At 52.2% G+C, this 21,114-nt stretch overlaps 8 protein-coding genes across 8 annotated transcripts; 3 read left to right on the forward strand and 5 right to left on the reverse strand.

Annotated features, from left to right (window-relative positions):
- Positions 1–2,072: 2,072 nt before the first annotated feature.
- NCS57_01340800 (Solute carrier family 40 protein) lies at positions 2,073–3,771 on the forward strand (the record flags this gene model as incomplete). Its single annotated transcript, XM_053063046.1, has 4 exons — positions 2,073–2,394; positions 2,454–2,623; positions 2,681–3,415; positions 3,469–3,771. The coding sequence occupies 4 exons, from the start codon at positions 2,073–2,075 to the stop codon at positions 3,769–3,771; spliced, it is 1,530 nt and encodes a 509-aa protein (XP_052907941.1).
- A 766-nt stretch (positions 3,772–4,537) lies between these two features.
- Positions 4,538–5,656, forward strand: NCS57_01340900 (uncharacterized protein; the record flags this gene model as incomplete). Its single annotated transcript, XM_053063047.1, has 2 exons — positions 4,538–5,048; positions 5,133–5,656. 2 exons carry the CDS (start codon positions 4,538–4,540, stop codon positions 5,654–5,656), a joined length of 1,035 nt encoding a protein of 344 aa, XP_052907942.1.
- Positions 5,657–5,984: 328 nt separating this feature from the next.
- On the reverse strand, positions 5,985–9,098 carry NCS57_01341000 (uncharacterized protein; the record flags this gene model as incomplete). The annotated part of the gene is made up of 1 exon (XM_053063048.1): positions 5,985–9,098. The coding sequence occupies one exon, from the start codon at positions 9,096–9,098 to the stop codon at positions 5,985–5,987; it is 3,114 nt and encodes a 1,037-aa protein (XP_052907943.1).
- A 701-nt stretch (positions 9,099–9,799) lies between these two features.
- NCS57_01341100 (uncharacterized protein) lies at positions 9,800–10,504 on the reverse strand (the record flags this gene model as incomplete). The annotated part of the gene is made up of 1 exon (XM_053063049.1): positions 9,800–10,504. The coding sequence occupies one exon, from the start codon at positions 10,502–10,504 to the stop codon at positions 9,800–9,802; it is 705 nt and encodes a 234-aa protein (XP_052907944.1).
- A 414-nt stretch (positions 10,505–10,918) lies between these two features.
- Positions 10,919–13,067, reverse strand: NCS57_01341200 (Peptidase A1 domain-containing protein; the record flags this gene model as incomplete). Its single annotated transcript, XM_053063050.1, has 5 exons — positions 10,919–11,820; positions 11,875–12,203; positions 12,250–12,349; positions 12,398–12,592; positions 12,650–13,067. The coding sequence occupies 5 exons, from the start codon at positions 13,065–13,067 to the stop codon at positions 10,919–10,921; spliced, it is 1,944 nt and encodes a 647-aa protein (XP_052907945.1).
- A 906-nt stretch (positions 13,068–13,973) lies between these two features.
- Positions 13,974–14,451, reverse strand: NCS57_01341300 (uncharacterized protein; the record flags this gene model as incomplete). Its single annotated transcript, XM_053063051.1, has 2 exons — positions 14,099–14,451; positions 13,974–14,049 (listed from the first exon to the last, which is right to left on the reverse strand). Exons 1-2 carry the CDS (start codon positions 14,419–14,421, stop codon positions 13,974–13,976), a joined length of 399 nt encoding a protein of 132 aa, XP_052907946.1. The 5' UTR covers positions 14,422–14,451.
- A 328-nt stretch (positions 14,452–14,779) lies between these two features.
- Positions 14,780–15,226, reverse strand: NCS57_01341400 (uncharacterized protein; the record flags this gene model as incomplete). Its single annotated transcript, XM_053063052.1, has 1 exon — positions 14,780–15,226. The coding sequence occupies one exon, from the start codon at positions 15,224–15,226 to the stop codon at positions 14,780–14,782; it is 447 nt and encodes a 148-aa protein (XP_052907947.1).
- A 4,231-nt stretch (positions 15,227–19,457) lies between these two features.
- Positions 19,458–20,783, forward strand: NCS57_01341500 (uncharacterized protein; the record flags this gene model as incomplete). Its single annotated transcript, XM_053063053.1, has 2 exons — positions 19,458–19,730; positions 19,782–20,783. Exons 1-2 carry the CDS (start codon positions 19,548–19,550, stop codon positions 20,781–20,783), a joined length of 1,185 nt encoding a protein of 394 aa, XP_052907948.1. The 5' UTR covers positions 19,458–19,547.
- Between the last annotated feature and the right edge of the window lie 331 nt (positions 20,784–21,114).

Genomic DNA, 21,114 nt, shown 5'->3' on the forward strand with positions numbered 1-21,114 from the left:
CTTGCGACTGCAAAAGCTTGATTGAGTAACTATAGAAGAGTCCAGATCCTCATGCAACTCACAGAGACACTATCCGCAATCTGGCATGAGACTCGGTAACATCGGGGGGTATGTTTGTCAATTCCTTCCACACCCTCGCCAAGGTGAGACACAACAATGCAGATCCGCCAAGTTTAGACCGCGAAGCCCCAATTTCGGCCCAAATTTACCCTGGGATAGTGAGCAACCGAAACATTAAGGTCTGCCGTCGCTCTGACAATTGGTCCTCTCCGTTGGACCCTTGGCCTTGATTCTCTTGGCCTCTACTGGATGGATCCTTGGGACCAAAGTCGCAACGGCTATGGATTGAAGGAGTGGTGCTGTTAGTAATATAACACTTGGGTAAATTGAACAAGGGGCTGATAACGTACCATAACGGACACTTTGTTGATTGTTTGACCAGCCAAGGATCAATGCAGCTCCGGTGAAACTCGTGCTTGCAAGGCAAGATACGCACGTCTTCTTGTGCGGCAAAGTATTCGGTGCAGATAGAGCAAGCAGGAGGTTCAGACTCGGCTTGACGAGCAACAAAGCTGTGTGTAGAGTCCTTGCGCGCTTCCCTTGGCTGTACCTCAAGATCGGTGCTCGCAGTCAAAGAGGCCCCTGTGTGGGCGAACTTTACCACAGGGAATGTATCCAAGACGGCTCGAGCGAGCCCTTGAATCCGAGTCTGTGAAGAGTGCCCATCTTGTCCGTCTCGTGGTCCATATCGTTCTGGGTGTCGGTACGCGCGAATAGCACCCGCAAGAGTAGTCAGGACAAACAAGGCGAATACTGATCCACCAATGCTAGATACGACGACCAGAACCTTATCACCTCCACCAGTCTCTCCCTTTTCTCCTTCACCAGATTGGTCAAGAGAGCGTAGGTTTCCGGCAATAGATACCTGGACACTGGTTGAGAGCTTGATAGCTTCTTCAAGGTAAGAGATACTGCGCCGAGCGTCGCTTGCGTTCACTGTAGTGAATATTTTGCCAACGACGGACGATCCCTCTAGCCAACACCAGTCGCCGGATGTGGTATATAAGACGATGGCGTTCGGCTCGGAATCAAGCACCTTGTTGAGTAATGTGTTGGGGCTTGAGCTGGTCGGTTCAATGTCACAGGATAAGTATGCCACTGAGCCTGGACCAGTAGATGAATTGATGTTTGACGCCTGGACAGATACCATGACGCCCTCAATGTCGAGTTCCTACAACGGAAGGACAGTTAGAACCTGGAAGCGAGACCAGACCGAGTTGTTCTGTACCGCATCTTCTTGACTTGTGTTGCCAGTTTGAGGCAATGGCGCCAGCGTGTAGTGCAAAGGTGGTATGTCAAGGCCTTTGGAAGTTTGAAGAGTTATTATAAGAGAGCCAAGCGGTCTCGGGCCATGATGTTGGTGATATGTAATGGCTGTAGTCCGACTGACACCGCGTGCAATTAGCGACAATGAAAAGAAGAGATGATGGGCTATCATTCTGTCTATGTGACTGGGATCGATAGAGAGAAACTGGATGATGATGACTCAAGCGTTGGTAGGCTATGATGAAGTTGATAAAGGATTAATATTTGCAGCTTGTGTCGGCCGCGGTCAAGTCGTTTATCGGTTGTCGGACCTCATCGCACCATTCAGTCCATCACATTTCCCCTGTAGGCCAAGTCCGGCAAGGGAGGGGTAAGGGATTCACCGTTGGGGTGGACATGGTGAGGGAACCATGGGGGGCGCCCTTATTCACACCCCCTTGTGTTTTTATGGGATGAGATGGTTGTAGCAAAATTCGTACTCGGTACTGATGTGGATGAAAGACTCCTCCCACTGGCTTCGTTGCCATGAAGACAAGAAAACACGGAGTCCGCACCTCCGAAAACCTTGTGGGGAGCCTGCATGGGTTAATAGACTTGGACTACCTGCAAGTGGGGGTTGCGGTGTGGCAACGGGCATTGGAAATCGTCCACGCATGGTGTCTCATCTTTTAAGTCATCGGGCGACGTACATCCATGATTAAAATCCGCCATCCTCACCATTGGCTTCTTTTCATCACAGCCAAATCATGCAGCCAAACTCGTCGATTAACCAAGAGCGCATCCATGACGAACGCTCGCCGCTCCTTGCGGGCGTTCAGCACCTTCCAGACCATCGTGTCCCAGCTTCGATAGCACGGCGGCTCTACCTATCACATTTCCTGTCAACATGGAACTCACGCGTTTTCGAGTTCGGCGCCGTTTTGTACATGGCCACCATATTCCCCGGAACGCTTATGCCCATGTCTGTGTACGCATTCGTACGTGGACTATCTGCTATCGCTTTCGCGCCGGCGGTTGGCATGTATATTGATACTGGCAATCGTCTGCAGGTCGCTCGAGTGTCTATTGGTCTGTTCTATCCGGCTTGCTCCCTATGCAAATACTCTTGCTGACTTTTGCCTACCTAGTCTTTCAGAGAGTCGTCGTCGCTGCCTCCTGTGCCATCTTCTATATCCTCCTCAAAGGGCTTCCCGCTGGCTCTCCCGCGGGACTCGGCCTGCTCCTAGTCGCCACCTTGTTCGCCTGCATCGAGAAGCTTTGCTCTATAATGAACCTCGTGTCGGTCGAGAAGGACTGGGTATGTTTTCCATTCGCACCACTCTATGGATCGGCTTTGGGGCTGACTCTACGGTAGGTGGTAGTTGTTGCAGAGAAAGATCCTGAGGCCCTTCGAATCATCAATGCACAGATGCGACGTATCGACTTGCTCTGCAAACTACTCGGTCCTCTCTTCATCGCCTTGATAGATGGATATTCCTCAGAGGTAGCCATCGTCGTCAATTTCGCCATGAATGCGGCATCAGTCGTTGTCGAGTACTTCGCAATCGCGAGAGTTTACTGGGAGGTCCCGGAACTACAGAGGTCCAAGCAGGAGCATCAGCCATCAGTTCAATCCGGCTCGTCGCAGGATTCTGGTGGCTTGGGTAAGAGAAGCTGGCAACGGCTCAAAATTGTTGTCACCAGGTCTGCCACCGACTTTTATTTTTACTTTAACCACCGCGCCTTTCTTCCGTCTTTTGCTGGCGCCATGCTCTACTTCACGGTGCTTAGCTTTGCTGGCCAAATGGTTACATACCTTCTTTCCGCTGGCTATAGCTCGATGCAGATAGGTTTTGCTCGAACCTTGAGTGTTGTCTTCGAAGTCCTAGCAACGTGGTTTGCGCCTTGGCTCATGGGCCGGATTGGGGTTGTGAGAGCCGGCCTCTGGCTCAGTGCCAGTCAGGTTATCACGCTGGCTGCTGGATTTGCTGTGTTTTGGATTTGTGAGAAAAATTCCCTTCTCTCGGCTAGTGGCCTTGTTGTGGGAACAATATTGAGTCGTCTGGGCCTCCGTGGATTTGATCTCTGCATTCAACTCATCGTCCAAGAGGTAAGGCTTCAACCACCCCACCCAGTGTTTAGTGATGCTCATCGCCTACTCAGGACGTCGAGGCTGAAAGTCGCGGTGCGTTTTCCTCTGTTGAGGCCGCTTGGCAAAATGCCTTTGAGCTCCTCTCATACGCTTCAACTATACTTTTTTACCATCCGAATGAGTTCAAGTGGCCCTCGCTTCTTTCTGTTGCAGCCGTCATTTCAGCGAGTGTAGCATACACGATATATGTCTATCTCCGTAGGGGTCATCTCTTGCATCTTGAGTTATTGACAGGTTTATTGAAGACCAAGAAGGCAAAGCAGGCGGAACATGATAGGGGGATTAGTCGGATTACCTCTACTTCCGATGTCTAGACCCCTCGCTATGCTTCGAAGGGGAATATTTCATAGACATGGCGTATTAATACCCATGAGGCCAGCTGGCATGGGTATTAGAGGGAAATTTAATCTTGTCAATCATTGCTCGAGGTCCTCGAGCTTCGGGCGTTTGTGAGAGCCTTCAGGTCCCGATAGCTTTCAAGCACCAACATCATTGCCATCATGTTGTCTTCCGTAGAAGCAGCGCATACGATTCGTCCCCTTTATAAATGACTTGCCCAATGCGCCGCGAGTCTCATTAGAACCATGCCTGTCATAGGACTACTAAGCTGCTCGAGGGCGCGGTGGTGTCTTCCATCGCTATTTTTCGCTGTGAAGTTGATGTCGGTCGGCGTCCTGGTAATAGTGCAGCTTACCATCCGTGAACATGGAGGCGGAACAGAACCCCCAATGACACGGTTGACCTGAGGTTCAAAAGAGGATCGTGAACGGTTACACAGGACATTGTGGTTAAACCTTGCAGTGGAAAGCAAACTGGCTGCTCAATGGCGTGGTCAAGATGCAACTCACAGCCAAACCAAGCGTGGGGGTTTGCGAGCATAGGTGGAATTATTGGTACCGGTCCTATCAAGAAAAGGGGGCAAGTCTCCCGCCACACAGGTCCGAAACCATCAGGGTTCTCATGGAAAAACAGAAGAAAAATTAAGCTTAAAAATGTCGCCGTCTCGCCCCTTATTCGGGGCAGTTCTCAGACCCGTATAATCCAAGCTGGGCCAGCTCGAACCATTCCCAACCTCTAAAGATGACCACGACTACCCTTTCGAGGCGAGAGCCTGATGCCTTTACCGTAACAATCGACTGTGATGCCGGCAATGAATATGACGGGCGCATGGGCTTGCGCATATCGGCAATCTTTGTCATCTTCTTCGGATCCTTCATGGGCTGCCTTGTTCCCCTCTTCCTGAACAAGCAAACTCGTTTCCAAGTTCCCAAGCTCGTCTTCTTCGTCATCAAGTACTTTGGCTCAGGCGTCATCATCGCTACCGCTTTCATCCATCTCCTGGCCCCGTCCATCGGTGCACTATATTCGCCATGTCTCAACCCCGACAGCGTCATCACACAATATCCCTGGCCGGAAGGAATCTGCCTTATGACCGTCTTCGCAATGTTCTTTGTGGAGCTATGCGTCTCCCATCACAGGTCTTCAGACATTGGCCAAGATCGTAATTTTCACAGCGCCGGCGGCAGAGACCTAGCCATGGATCTGATGAAGAGGAGGGATCAAGAAAATGAAGCTGAGCTCGGCACAATAGGTAAGCGCTAAGCTTTTGAGACAAAACCGCTCTCCGGTAATAATCCATAACAGCCATGCTAACTCGAAATGAAATACTTTGTAGAGAGTCGGAATCTCGGTGCAGACAAGCCAGACGAACTCGCTGCTCACCTGAGTGCTCTATTTATACTCGAATTTGGCATCATCTTCCACTCTATCCTCATTGGCATAACCCTTGCCGTCTCTGGAGATGAGTTTACCGTCCTCTATGTCGTACTGGTCTTCCATCAGACCTTTGAGGGTCTCGGCTTAGGCTCCCGCCTTGCCATCGCGGCTTGGCCATCAGGCAAGGAGTGGCTGCCCTACTTTCTCAGTGCGATATACGCACTCTCTACACCTATTGCTATCGCTGCTGGGCTTGGTGTACGCAACTCGATCACGCCTGGTACAAATTCGTCTCTGGTGGTAATGGGTGTTTTCGATGCCCTCTCAGCTGGGATTCTGCTCTATACAGGACTCATCGGCCTGATCGCCCACGAATTTTTCACTGGCAGTGCGAGCAAGGGCCAGAGCATGATGAGATTCATGGCTTTCGGATGCATGTGTGTTGGAGCGGGAGTCATGGCCTTGTTAGGCTACTGGGCTTGATTGACTCGGGGAAAACTCACACGCGAAGTTTGGCAAGGCGGTGAGCCGGCCATTCTTGGACATGAGCTTCCATCATGGACGAAGCTGAAAAATGTGCACGTATGCAATGGATTCTACCAGTTACGACTGTGGGTGTAAAAGGGCACGAGAGACAGGGGGCGTTTCCGTGTTGTTTCTCTGACTGCTGGGGTGTTCTGGCTCAGTTGTCCCTCAAGGGTCGGGATTCAACTATAATAAACACAATACTATAGGAATAACATTGAGAAAATGAATGAGCGCAGAATTTATGTACGTCTATTAAATAAGATATGTCTATGAAGTCTCCCTATTACACCCGGAATACTGTCGGGTTCACAGCCGGGTGTGTCTCCTCAGGTGCCTCGAGACTCCACGCGTACTGTCCCGTGACACAAGTCTCATCGCACTCAAAGCAATCAAGGTTGAACCACAGGTACCACTGCGGCGACCTGACGCCCCATTCAAGGTCGTCCATGGTCTTCTGGTCAACGGCAATGACACACTCAATGGCCGGATACCAGCCAAAGGCCCGGCAGTCAGGGTTGGCTTTGCAGATGGCGGCGCACGTGAGAGCGTCAACGGCGTCCTTTTGCTCGGGGAAGCGGTCCATGGACGCCTTGTAGTAGTTGGTTGGGTTGACCCAGTCGACCTTGCCCTCGCAGTTGCCTGTGTGGCCGGTGCGCTGGCAGAGCTTGATGGGCTCGTCAAGCGTAGGGCAGGTTGTCTCTGCGGGCTCTGCTGTGGTGGTGGTGTACGCTGGTTCTTCTGTAGTTGTTGGGTACGCAGTTGTGTATGCTTCAGAAGGTAGAGCTGTTGAGGGCTGAGATCCCCAAGTCCAATCCCAAGAGGTAACACAGTCCTTGCACACCCAGCAGTCTCGGTCATACCAGCGCCACTCAGCTCCCGAAGGGACAACTTCGAGCTCATCCACACTTCTCTTGTTAAGAGACAGAACACAGTTCATGTTCATGCTCCACTCGAAACCCCAGGCGCCACAGTCGGGGTTTGTGTGGCAAAGGATAGCGCAGTGAACTGGCTCTGAGACCTGAGGTACCCAATCATAGGGCAGCTTGGTGTACTGCGCAGGGTTGACAATTTTGAGAGAGCCACCGCAGGGACCTTGTTCCTTCTCAAAGGGTCTGTAGCAGATACCCTGGCCCCAGTCCCACTCACAGGCTTGCTCCTCAACGGGAGGCTCTGGGGTGGGGGTGAGCCAGATCCAGGTCGACTCTTGGCCGCCAGGGAGGGAAGCTTGGGTTGTAGTTGTGATAAATGTAGTAGTTGTGGGATCATCGTGGCAAGCACAGGTCATGCAAGACAGATCGTGCCAGTAGTAGATGCCCTCCTCGGGGTTGTCTACGTTAGGATCGGCAGCCATGATGAAGTCGGCGTCCTGGACCTCGTGGGTCGAGAAGCGGCACGAGCGATCGTCCATCCAGGCGGCAGACTTGCAGCGGGGGTCAAGAGAACACCAAGCGACACACCACATCTGAGTCCAAGCAATAGGATAGTCCTCCGGAGGCGAAACAGCCCAGCCGGCCGCGTCATCGGCTGGCCAAGTGCCTCGGTAGGCGCAGAAGGCATGGCCGATCTCCTGGTTGGTCCACTTGCAACCATCCTTGAGAGCCTTGGGGCAGGTGGAAACAGGGGGAAGCTTGAAAGTGTCTGTAGGCTCCGAAGTAGGCTGAGCCTGGGTGGTAGTCTCGAGCTCGGCTTGCGTAGTGGTCTCAGGTTCGATCTGGGTGGTTTCGGGCTCGAGGGTGACAGCCGTGCTAGCAACCTCCGGCACAGATGTTACCTCATCCTCCTCGTTGCAGGGGCAGTTGAAGCATGAAAGATCATGCCAGTAGAAGACACCTGGGGTATCAACATTAGGGTTAGGGCCGTGAACGAAGCTTGAGTCCTGCACCTCAAACTTCGAGAACCGACACGTTCGAGTGTCGGGCATGTAAGCGACAGACTTGCAGCCGGGAGTGAGGGAGCACCAGCCCAGGCACCACAGCTGGCTCCACGGTTGGGGCCAGTTGTCAGGACGTTCGGTGACCTCCCAGCCCTGACCGTCAGGACCGGGCCAGGAACCTCGGCTGGCGCAGTTGACCATGTCTTCGCCACTCCAAGGACGCTTCCACCAGCAGCCGCCGTTGAGGGCCTTGGAGCAGAAGGTGGGAGGGGCGGAGGATGTAGTGTCTGGCAGAACTGAGGATGACTGGGTGCCGGGCTCGGTCCAGGCAGTAGTGAATTGAGACTCTGGCTCGGAGGTTTGTTGTTGCTCGGGGGTAGTAGTGTACCATGTCGAAGCTTCCTCGACACCGCTCGTGTACCAGGTTGAAACTTCTTGCTCAGGGCTGCTGGTGTACCATGTTGAGTGTTCCTCGACACCGCTGGTATACCATGTAGAATGCTCTTGCTCTCCGGAACCACTTGTGTACCATGTTGAGTGTTCTTCAGCTCCACTGGTATACCACGTAGAGGTCTCTTCAGGGGCACTCGTGGCCCAAGTCGAAGCCTCTTCGAAGCCACTGGTGAACCACGAAGTTTCTTGCTCTCCAGGGCCAGTAGTGAACCATGTAGGGGTCGCAGTCTCCTCCTCACCACTCGTGAACCACGTCGAAGTCCCCTGCTCTTCACTGGCAGGAAAGCTGGTGCTCTCGCCAGGAACAGCACTGGTGGGCCCCACTGCAGGGGGCGTGAGAGGAGGGTTCTCTCCAGTGCCGGAGTTGCCAAAGTCAATGACAAAGTCGTTGATGGTCTCGGGTGTAACGAGGTTCGAAATAAAGACCGAGTCGACGAGGATGGTGGCGCCTCCGCCCAAGAGACAGTTCATTCCGATACGCAGAGGCGCGTTGACTTGGGCGGGCTGAACAGACTTGAGGACTTCGTTCCATGAGATAGCAGTGCCTTGGCTGAAGACCCAGCTCTGGTGGAAGACGGCGCCGCCGAGGTAGGCTGTCAGCTCGCAGAGGTTGATGGCCTGAGGCGATGTGACGACGAGGTAGTAGAAGCGAATGGTATAAGGTGTCGTAAGGTCGAGGTTGGCGATCGTCTGCGAGATACTGACAGAGATGCCCATGTCTCGCTTTCCGGAGCCAGTGTTGGAGGCGCTCATGGCGGCGGCGCCTCGTTCGTTGCTGCCGGGTTCTGGACGGCCCTGGCCTCCGACGATCTTTCCATCTCCCTCGACATCCCAGTCGGGAAAGGCCTCGGGGTCGTCGGGGTTGATCTCACCCATGTTGCCGTTGTTGGCGAGGTTGCGAACCTTGGGAAGGGCGCCGGTCTGAGTAGGCTCAGAACCGGTGGCCGTGCTGGTGGAAGCCAGAGTAGACGCCAGCGTAGAAGCAGAGTTTTTAGGTCTGCAGACACTTGCCGCGGCGAGATTGACGGTGCCCGAGAGGGCGAGAGCCGCCAATGCCACGAGAGAACGCATCGTGGATGAAGGTCAGAAGCGAATTTCCTGAGAGAAACGTCCAACGATGGGGGTCCTCAGAGATGGGGCATGCCCTCATTTTAAGGGACATGCCAAGCGAGAGAGCGGATCTCCGGCCGAGTCTGATGGAGATAGACTCACGATGGTCTCTAGCCAGAACGTTGTGGCCCCGGCAAGAATATCGATAGCTTCACGAGGCGCCTCGGAAGGGAGATTCAGCTGGCCGTACCCCAGTCAGCGACGCCTTAATTACGGGTCCTCATCAATCTAGACTTGAACACCCATGGGAAAGGCCCCATGTGAACCCCAAATTCCCTCTCAGACAGGGGACCTAAGTCCAAATGCAGGCCTCGTCCGATGCAGGCGCACATCAAATGTCCAGACTCGCCTAGATTTAGCATGAGCTCCCTCTGAAAGGCTGTCTGAACCCCTGTGGAAATTTTCTATTCCCGCCGGCTGTGGACCCTGGAGGCGTTCGGGAACGTTGTGGCCCTCGATAGTCTGTTGCGCTATCGCGCCAAGAATCAATAGACCAGCGCAATCTGGTAGGCGACGACCCGCTCAGCTGAGGGGGCTTGAGCGGACTACTCCGTCTCGGAAGATTTAAACGATATTCAGGGTCTGCCTAAGGTGCCTTCTGGCGCTTCTGTCCATGATAGTCGCGTTTCTCCTTCAGCCACGCCGAAGCCCGCAACACGAGCTTAATTCTCCTTTAACGGCTCTGTCTGACCCGGAAATACCGTCTTGCTAAAGTCGGTTCGTTGGGTAAAGTACAAAAACGAACGTGCCTCCGTGTAATCGTCGTCGAAGCCGAAACGTCCCCACATGTACTCGGCATCGGGGATATACATCCAGACGCCATTCTCAGAGGGCTTCCTCTTTCTGGACTTTTGTCGCGCCCACTTCTGAACGAGGGCATTTCCGTGTGCATAGTCGACAAGGCCAACGGTGTTGCTAGCGGCAAGCTCGTCCTCCTCGTCTTCCACCTCTTCTACCCCGTTCCCCCCGACGTAGTAACCCCAATCATATCGATTGACGAGAAAAACCTTTTCAGCTCTTGTCGCATCACTGTTGAATGTGTTTTCGGTCTCTTCGTATGGAGAACCAGCCACCCGCAGGATCTTGGTGAGTTCTGGCAGAGGATCGACGTCTTGATGGGCCGCAAACCATCCGTCCACGCGCGGGCTGTCTATGTCGCGAAGTTTGTAGACGTTCCAGGTTCCAGTCTTAGCTGGGACGTTGTGCTCAAATTGATGAGCTACGACCGTGCCTGTTGGACGAGGACTAGGCGTTGGTGGTGATTGGATGGGAGCTTGAGCACCTTGGAGCATGTTGGTCAAGGTGCCGAAACAAAGAGCACCAGAAGTGACGGTGAAGGAAGAGTCGATATGATTCGAGTCTGTCATTTTTGAAGATCAACAGTGATGAGTTGTAATTGATGTGTCAAATTACAAAAGAGTGCTAAAAGTGTCGTCTTATAGTCGCTGTCGGCCATCAACTGCATGATGCGCTAGGCTGGATCTAAGCGTGCACATCCAGGCAACCACCGCTCTTGTCAGCATTGAGGACGTGACTAAGTCTATGTTTTATATCATATCACAGGCAGCACTCTCGCTCCGCGGCACTTTTGGCCGTTCATTTGCCCACTTGGGTTGTTTTCTGCCTGCAGCTGAACGCTTGATCCAGACCTCTTGCCGCAACCCCGCAACAGAGGGATCTACAGTGACTTCTCAATCTTCACGCCTTGTCATAAGAACGGCATTTGGTTTTCTTAGAGAAGGGAATGCTATTTCTAACTCTTGTTATCTTGTATGTCGCAACTACAGCATTACAGCAGCCACAAGCCCGACGGCAGCGACCAAGATACCAGGAGCCTTGGAATCAGCTCCGGCAGTCACTGGCGTGGGAGCAACACCAGTGGGAACCGCACCAGAGGGAGCGACATCAGTGGCAGGGACACCAGTGGGCTCATTCTGAGCGTGGCAAGTTGTGCAACCATCAGGGTTGAAGCTGCCGGCGGTGGTGCTGGCCAAATGAATACCGGTGACGGTGTGGTTGGAGGGATGGCTAACAGGCCCATAGATGGGGGTGGGATAAGGATTCTCCTTGACAGGCTTAACCGTGATGACTTGGTTCTCAGTCTTGTAAGCATCCTTGGGGCAGCCAGTTTGGCATCTGCACATGGTAGGCATGTGAATCGTGTAGGTTGCGGTCGATTGAGGGACCTTGGCAGTATCAGGACGCGTTACCTTGCCACCGCAGGCACCATTTCCGGGGCAGTTGATGACATGGTAGGATGTGACCAGCTCCGTCGTAACTGAGCCAACTGGGCAGTTGGTCACAGTAGGGGGACACGAAGTAATTGTGTGCACCTCGCTGTATGTGACTGTCGAGGTCACGCCCGCATGTCCCGTGGGATAAGTCCCCGTCGGGTATGAGCCGGAAGTAGTTAGAGCCATGGACGTGTTGTGGTATTGCGTCGAAGAAAGAGTAGAGGGGACCGCCGTTGAGTTGGCTGCAACCGAAGTCGTTGGGACAGTTGTAGTGTTGCTATCAGAGCGGCTGCACTCGCCGGTGAGAGCAGGGACAGCATTGGGACCTTTTCCAATAGCAACGAGCTTAGATCCGCAGTCTTCGTTATTGGCAAGCCAGATGTTGCGGTTATCCCAGTCGTAAACGACGTAAGCGGCACGCAGGAAGGTGTCTCCTAGGACGGGGAAGTCTGGTGATATGTCAGCCATGATGCCGGGCTTGAGGTATTTTTTACAAGACTTACTATCATCTTGAAAGACTCCCAGTCTGCAAGCGCCATCCGGTCGCTTCCAGATAAAGTCTGCGTACGGAACCTTGATGACAGTTTCTCCAAATAGAAAGTCGACGGTGCCGGCCATGTCCATCACCGAGCAGTCCACCGAGTACAGAGGAGACTCGGGGATGGTCTTGGCTGTGGGGAAAGAGTCGACAATGGCCTGGACAATGGGGCCAGGGAGGGTGCTCAAAGTGTAACCGCTATCAAGCATGACGGCTTGTCGGGTGGGCTTGGAGAGGATGGGGATCTTCTTGCCGTTCTGGACAAGGGTGAGGCCGTCGAGATAGACCCAGTATCTTTGGACATTAGACATGATAGCAAAACGTTAAGAGGGACACCAACCGAGTATATCCGTCCGGGGAGTCGTCACCAGGAATGATGGAACGCTTCTCAAGTTGACCAGAGAACTTGCGAGTATCAATACCTCCAAAGATGACGGAGCCTAGGGAAGGTTAGCATTTCGTTGTCTATCCACCATATATAGACATACCTCTATCACTACCAATACTTCGGATATCAAGACTAAAAGCTCGGCTGTTGATGAAGCCTTGAGTGGCCAAGTTGTCAAGGACCAAAGGATAGTCGCCTTCCCAACCACTCAGCCATGGACTGGCACCCATGACACCAACATTGGTGACAAAACTGCTGTCTGCGACTCCAAAGATTTGTTGCGAGATTCTCGCAGCTAAAGAGAAGGAACATCAGCGATGGCCATATCAGATCAGAAGCGAAAAACACCTACAGCCGACCGCAATGTAATCAGTGCTACGGTTGAACCTGACCATTCCAGTACCGTAAATGATAGTTCCCTGCGTCCCAAGATCCGTAAAGGTACTGCTCTCATTAAAATGCCCAAACGACTCGCAAAACTCGGGGTTGTCAGCCTGGCTACAATCGGGATTCACCCAAAGCTCCGGAGATCCAGTATCAAAATTAACCGTAACAGTCTGGCCTGGTGTACCAATCGTCAAGTCGACGCTGTAAAAGTTGCCATTCAGCTGGGCTTCCAGCGCGACCTCCTCCTGTCGCTTCGTGACGCCCTTGACGACAGGAGCGCCGCTGGACACGCGGAGCGGAAATCGGAGGAGCCCGTCTCCCTGCACTGGGACGTGCTGGGCCTGCGCCGCAGCGACCAAGCCAGCAAAAAGAGCGAAAAACATGGTGAGAATGAACAAAAGAATGGCTGGCGCAAAATGGGCCAAAAAATTGAACGAGTGGCAGATGGTGAAGACACACCCGGGAGGCTTGAAAACGCCAGAAACAAGGGCAGAAAAGGAAGAAACTGGAATACGAAGGGATGGAAATTGTTATGGATTATTCATCGGGGAACATGTACGATGATAACATGTTAATCTCCACCCTCGTATTTTGCCTTAGCTCTGCTTGGACCAACGATGCCTTTTCGTTATTGTTTCTTGCTTTCTCCCTCACAAGTGACATTGGAGCATATGTATACAATGCCATATTCAAGAGCATGTCTATTTAAATGCATATTCATACAGTCATTAAAGTGTCAAGCCTGTGGTTCAAGCATGTCACATAAAAGGACGAAATGCACCCCTGCAGATTTGAGATGGATCTGGTGCCTGAACCAAGCTTGACGAGGCACTAACAGCGGAGTCGAATACGACTTGCAAGCCAATCACGTAACGATTCCATTCTCTGGTTCGTGCTGAGTGGACGGGGTGCGGGCAAAACATTCCGGCTCATCTGTGGATCATTCTTCAGAGTCAAGATGACGGCATAACCTATACTTACGAGACGGAAAGCTCTTGTAGGTTGAATAAAGTGGAAGCAACGTAGTTTATGTGAATGATAGGTAATAGGAATTAATTATCTCATTTGGATCAATTTCACACACATTTGTAGGATAATTATAACCCATCACAAATATCCTAAGTTTGAGTCAGAGACCAAAAAAAAAAAAAGACTCCAGTGAGATTTGCTACACAATGAGAGAACAGAGCCTGGCTTTCGACACGATAGTCGAATCAATATCAATCACACATAACATAATAATAGAGATAACAATGGCAGCTAAAGACAGGAATTCTCTTGCTGCGCGTCTACTTGAGCGGAGATGCCCACAGACCCAGCCCGATAGCTCCCCATATAGCAGCACCAACTGTGAAAGTGATGGTCCTGGCCGAATCAGATTAATATAGCTCTATTGTCTCCTTGGTGCACTTACTCGGCATATCTCTTTGCCTTCCAAACAAGGTAGATATCAGCTCCGCAGATGGCCAGAGCGCTGAGAATCAACGTGCCCATCTCTTCATTCCTGCCCGCCCTGCCTAGCACAAACAATGCTGTAGCGATAGAAAAGTCTCGAGAACCAAGGATGAGTGCCATAGCCCGGTTGGTTTCCTTGCTGCTGTCTTTTGCTGAAGGTATGACTCCAAACAACTCAGCCGATCGAGCTGGTTGGAAGAAGCCGACAAGGCCCAGCGTGGCCCATCCTGCGGCGACTCCAAGTCCAAGGGTGTTCCAGGTCGACGGAGAGAGGGAGGCCATTTTGTGATCCGTAACTAGTGGTGGCTGGGGATATAATTGTGGTAGGGAAAGCAGACATCGTTCAGGTTGAGAGGGGAGGTATTTAGCTTGGATATCGGACCAAGGATGACCCGACTCTGGCTCAACCAAACGCCTTTCAAGCCTTAATATCCCGAGTCGTTCCGCAGTATGTTTATGAAAGTTAGTAGCAACATTTGGTAAATAATGTCTGTTTGAAAAGATTGCGAGGTTTAATTTAGTCTGGTCTACCTCTATTACAAGAACCCCATATACCGATGTGCCCTTAATGAACGTCTTAGACAACCACCACTGTCTCATATGTACCATGTTCTATGAAAAATTCCAACTCCATCGACATTTAGTTGGGAAGGTTGGCAGGAGCATAAGACTGGTCAGGCTTCACGACCTTGCCGCTGGCGAGCTGCTTATCGGTGTAGCCAGGCCAGATGATTTGCTTGTTGCTGCTGATAACCGACAAGACGGTGAATCCATTGCCAGGACCGAACTGACCGCTCCAGCCAGAAGTGATAGTGAAGGTGCCGCACTTGGCCGGGCCGCCGTTGGTCTGCGAAGCAGGATGTCCCTTGACAACGTACTTGCAAGTCGTCGGGGTTCCCTTGCCGGTGTTGATCTTGAAGTTCCAGGTGCAGGTCGTGTCACCCTTGTCGCAGGTGCGCTGCATGTTTTGGATGGTCCACTGGGGAGTAGCGGCCATCATGGAGACGGCACCGGGGTCGGCGGAGGGAGCGGCGGCGACATTGGTGGCCGAGAGAAGGGCGGCGACGAAGGCGAGAGAGAACTGCATTTTGATGGTTGAATAGGTGTTTTGTGAAGTGCTGAAGAGATGCGAATGCAAGATTGGTCGAAAGAATGCAGTGTGTAGAATTAACTTGTTGCGAGAATGGGAAGTGTTGGTTTGAAGCTTGAGCTGTGAAGTGATGGTTGAACCTGTTGATGAGGAAATATCTGAGCGATGGACGACTGCCCTTATATAGCTGTTTCCGGCATGAGATCTATGGAATGTATCTCCAGTATGATGCTATACGATCAACCTGATCTGTTGATCTTCAATTCTCGTCAACTCTTGGCTCACAGCTGCCGACTTCCGCTCACCAGCTCGGATAGACCGAGTCTGGACCTAGCGCTCACTCATCAGGGGAAAACCGCCGAATCCAGGAATGCCGTCACTTGCTTGAGACGGTTAGGATGTGCTTAGCGAGCCAGTCGTATTGCTGGTTATTTTGGTTGACGGCTTGCGCTAGTAGAGCTTAAAGGTTTTCGTTGTGAGGAGTTGGGTTTTGCGCTTTTCGTATAGAGGGTGGCTAATGGCGCCTATTGGTCTGTGGAATGTGGGAGACTATTTTAATCGTCTTGGGCTAGGTTGTCAGACGGCGAATTCCAAAGTGATTTGTGGCTTTTTGTGGCAAGTCAGCGGCGTTCATATCCGGGGTTAACAAAGAGACTGCAACAAAGATGTTCAGCAGAAGCAACGTTGCTCCAAGCGATGCGCATTGAGTTGCTCCAAAGGATGCGCATTGAGTTAATTGTTGAGTGTGAGTGATTAGACTTCTAGCTGCCTGAATTGGTGGTGCGCGTTCTCCGATATGAGCCCATCACTGACCATCGCTGACCATTGCAAAGGAGGCACACAACACGCAACATCACACCATCTTTGATCAAAGATCCATGGAGAAATCAGGTTGATTTGGTTACGGTGTCTTGTAGTATTGGGGTTCAATCCAGTCATGCATTGATTGCTTGGCTATTGAGTTGGGGGAAATAGGTGCAAAGTTCAGCATTGCATTAACCGTCCCAAAAGCCTTCAGCGCTGCTTCGTCCTTGGCCTCATCCCCCGCCACAGTCACGGTTTCGATTTATGCGTTCGGCGAAGCGGCTGTAATCTGAGCCTTCAACTGCGACAACTTCTACTTGTTGGGTAGCCCAACCTGCTGCTCACCAGGCAAGCATGGATGTCTGAAATCGTCGCCCGCCAACTCCAGTCGAGTGCGCATACCCATCAACTCCGGGGGCACCAGCCCAGAGGCTGAGATAATCGACTTTCACTTTGTACTATTTACAAAAGCCTGGCAGGGATTCTGTGGCGTTCGCTTCTGCACAAGCCATGGCCAATGCCAGGTTATACGACTGAACACTCACTTCTAGCGAGCGGATGCTCACATCCAGCGCTTGTTTCGCAAGCACCAAGCTAGCTACGCCAAAGGCGATACCCAAGAGTGTGAGAATCAGGACAAGTGTGGCAGCCCAAAAGGTGAAGTACTCCAAGAGATTTCCTCTGTCAGGCTTGAGCCGAATTTGAGACCAACCTTTGGGACCTTGTTCCCAGTAGTCGACGAGATCGGAGAGGTTCCGCCGCCAGTAGCAGTAACTCGCCAGAGACAAAGATCGCCCGCGGCCGTACGGAACCTCCAAGATTGTCCGCCCCTCTTCCGACAGAAACTCTTTTGTTTCCCTGTCATTGGGGAATAACAGTGTCAATGTGTCAACCGCTTCTTGAACCACGGCTCTCGGCAAGGGGCATGAATCGGGGTATTGGATATGGTTCCGTAGACAGATGCCGTGCTCAAAGACCATGATTTTCTTGTGTTCCCAGTCCACCTTGAGATGCTGTAGCAAATCACTAGTCCATGTGACCTTGAACTGGTAGTAGCAAATCAAGTTCGGAATCGAAAAGTCGGCGGGAACTTGGCCAAGATTGTGGCTTCGAGGATCCCGTGGTGGCGTGAACCAATCCTCGAGCGCACGGGACAAACTCGTGTTTTCAGGCCAATGGAGCGAGCCAGGAACTTGGACAGTCGAGTGCTGAACGTCGATTGTCAACCACATACGGACAGCAATGTCGATGGAGTTGAAAGATGCACGGGAGGCATCTGGGGAGATATCGGTCTTTGTATCATTTTCTTTTCTTCGAATATGTTGAATCAGATTGAAGAGGTTGTCGACAGTGCCAAAGGAGTATAGGGTTGGCTTGCGCTTGACGAGCGACATCTGCTCCTCGAGATACAGGAAGTATTTGCCATAGAGCCCGCCGTAGGTGTTGAAATCATCACGGGGCATTTGTGGCCAGACGTGAGCAAGAAGCTCAAACTTTTGGTCATTGTCGAGTTGTGCAATGTCCATGTGGTGTCTCGTGGGTATTAAGGCCGGGAACATGAGATGCGGTAGGATGTTGGCTCTGGTGGCGGTGGGCTCACGAGAGTCAACAATTTCAGGAGATGGCACTTAGTCTCCAGGGTTAACTATACGAGGAAAGTAAAGAGCGGTGTGACAAGGGCCTTATCCGCAAATTGGAACAACGGCAATGCCCAATAAGGAGGGGAGTAGGCCAGTGGCTTGCCTGGGATCTTCTGCAAGGCGTACTGGACGCCTCAAGGCGAACCAACAACCCAAGACACTTTGGTTCAGCCTGAACCAATACCAATTGATGAAGCGCAAACAATTTCCCCCTTTTCTCAACAACGCCAGCACCTGACTTACTACAAACAAACACAAGCAATCTATGGGTTGCCTATGCAGTTTGAGCCAGAGCCCACCAAGAGCCAACACGCATATTTGCATGTGTTCAATTGAGCATGAATGCCATAGCGACCGCCACCGAGATCGAGACTGAGACCGAGGTCTGCAAGACACCAGCTCCCCAGCAATGCCAACCTTCACCTCCAGCCCTTCTTCTCCCAACTCTAGACCTCACTTTCGCTGAAATTGACTTTGCGCAGCCTCACAAGGTCAGAGGTATCTGCTGCTCTGCCAAAGATGTGTGGTACTCCAACAACCACTGGCCCGAGGATGACCAGTGCGCCCGGCTCTTCTCGAAAGCGCACGAAACCCAAAGAATGCTCGCACCGGGGCTCGAAGACGTGTGGAACACTGTGTCAATATGGACCTCCTTCCGGAAGAAATCTCTGGCTTCAACACCTTACGCAATCGAGCTACGAATGGCTGGATCTCGCTGCAATACCCAAGACCGGATATCAGTACGACCAAGTGTCTGGATCAGAACCACAGATGAGGCTATCGAGGCAAGTGCTCCTTGGAAGGAGCTTAAGCGTCTGGTGAAGAGGCTCGGGCTACACTCGCCGCAGTACGCTAGCATCTACGCCGAAGGGGGCTTGAGGCTGGCTAATGATGGTGTGGCAGTCGCCAAGGAACACCTACCTTTGGACAAAGGCATCACTTTTCCAGGAGGGGAGGCCTTGTATACTCACATCCTCGCTCAGCCACCGAGGGGGTCTGCATGTGGATTGCTCTGCCTGACAACAATCGTCAGGGACGGCAAAATCCTGGAACAGAACTTGTCTCGAATCGGGGGCCTCATCAGCTTCAAGTCTTCGAGGCAAGGCGTAACATCCGGCCACGTAATGCTGCAGCACTTCCTTGGATCTGGTTCTGACGACAGCCTTTTTGCAGCTCCAGGGGAGACGCCTGGCAGCGATGACCTGAGTGGGTTTTACTCGGGTTCATCTGCCGATGAAAGCGATGAAGACCTTGAGCTAATCGAGAACCACCAAAGCTCCAATGTTGGCCAGCAGACAAGGCAATTACTTGGTCAGGTTGACCTTGCCGGCTTGACACAGTGGGTTTCTGTCACGCCATCTGATACAATCAACTTCGTTGCTCAGGCCAAGAAAGACTCGGCTCAAAGTTCAACTTGGAGAGTTCGCTTATCACCAGCAATCGCAGCGGATTTCGCTCTGATATCGGGTATCACTGACTGGGACCACGACAACTATTATCTCAATCCCCCGACACAGGATGTCCAACATGGTGTATCACTCGGGGAGAAGAAATGGATATCGGGCTACAACGACGACGTCTCCCTGAAATCTGGAGATGTCCTCATCCTGGTTGGCCAGGAATCGCAACATATAGTTGCCTCACTTCAGACCACCAGGATATCCCTGACCGTTGGTGCTGCAACGTTTTGGACACGAAAGCTTGGCTTGAAAGCACCACTAGGTGAGTGATCGCGGTTTACATTTCTTTTCAAGCTAACAACTCTGGGTCACGCTGTAGGTCGAGGGACATCCGGAGCTTGGGTGGTCGACAAGATTTCTGGGGCGTTATGCGGGTCGATTATCGCGGTATTTGACGGGGAGCCATGTGCTCTCATGCTCACTGCCCAGACTCTTTTCTCTGATATCAGCAAATACACAAGCTTGGCTGCCGAGCAGATGACTCTCCCGGTCGTCGCCCCGCCGTTGGAGCAGAGCGTTCAAGCAACAACAGCTAGCGAAGCGCCAGAAACCCATACCACCAGCCCGCGGGGAAAAGCCTCTCAGCCGCATTGGGAGGTAGGCATCGGTTTGGGAGAGGTACAAATTGGAAGCTGACACAAACGATAGGATTCCGTCACGAGTGACGACGACGACGACGAACAGATCTATTCGACCGACCCTGGGTCCTCCATATCCGAGGATGCCGCGAGCCCCACCACCTCCATCTCCTCCAGCATCTTCGATTATCAAGTCATCAACGGCCGTACATACCAGGACGCATATGGCAAGTACTGGGCACCAAATGATGAGAGAGCCTGTGAAGCGCTCGATCTGCTGCACCATCTCTGTCTGGTTATTCTTGATGGCAAACTCCACCTAGCACCTTTGGAAAAGAAAAAGATCCGCAATGTCATTGATATCGGAACAGGAACGGGTTTATGGGCCATAGATTTCGCCGATGAATTCCCTGAGGCGGAAGTAATCGGTATTGATATCTCGCCGATACAGCCAAGCTTGGTTCCACCAAACCTTTGGTTCGAGATTGATGATTTTACACTGCCCTGGACCTTTCCCGAGGGCTCTGCTGATTATATCCATATGCGGTTCTTGCGTGGAAGTGTGTCTGACTGGCACGCTCTCTATGAGAATGCCTTCAGGGCGACTAAACCTGGCGGTTGGATTGAGACACACGAGGACGACCCTGCGCTCTATACCCAGGAAGGACCGTTGGAGGGGGACGGCGCTCTAGCAGGGTGGGGGAAGATATTCCAGAACGGAAGCCAGAAACTTGGCCGGCGTTTTACGCCGATTCCTTATGATCTGCAGGAAAAGGGTCTTCGGGCGGCTGGTTTCGTTGACATTCATTGTCACGTAATTCAGGTACCCATTTGGGATTGGCCAAAGAATAAAAAGCTCAAGAAAATCGGCCTGGTGGCGAAGGCTAGCATGTTAGTTGATGTGGAGGGCCAGATCAGCATCATGGCCGATCTGTGTGGGTGGACGAGCGAGGATATTACTGCCTACTGTAAGAGGTTTCGTGTTGAGCTTGAGTCTAAGACGGCGCATGCTTTTTACTACCAACGGGTTGTATGGGGTCGGAAGCCTGAGGAAGGTGAAGCTTCTTTCTGAAAAGCTTGGTAATTTATCATTTTATCAACTTCCTGCATCGAGGCAAACAGGGCATTCAGCCCGCCCTGGAGCTCAAAGACGACAAACTATCGAGCCTCGGGATCCTTGGTGAACGCGCATGGAAGGATGCCTGGACCATAGTAAAGGGGTGTAAAGGCCTACGAAGAGCTTGGCTTGAAGTCGGCTTGTCGCATGGCCGTCGCCCAGGGCTTCCGATATGCAACTGCTGTCTTGGAATACCTGGAAGGGCAGGACAAACCAGCAGAAGTGCTAGACAGAGTTTTGAACGGAACGGATAGGGATCATTTCAAGGATATCTTCCTGACCGAGT

This window comes from Fusarium keratoplasticum, chromosome 11, assembly GCF_025433545.1.
Source record: "Fusarium keratoplasticum isolate Fu6.1 chromosome 11, whole genome shotgun sequence".
NCBI classification, from domain to species: Eukaryota; Fungi; Ascomycota; class Sordariomycetes; order Hypocreales; family Nectriaceae; genus Fusarium; species Fusarium keratoplasticum.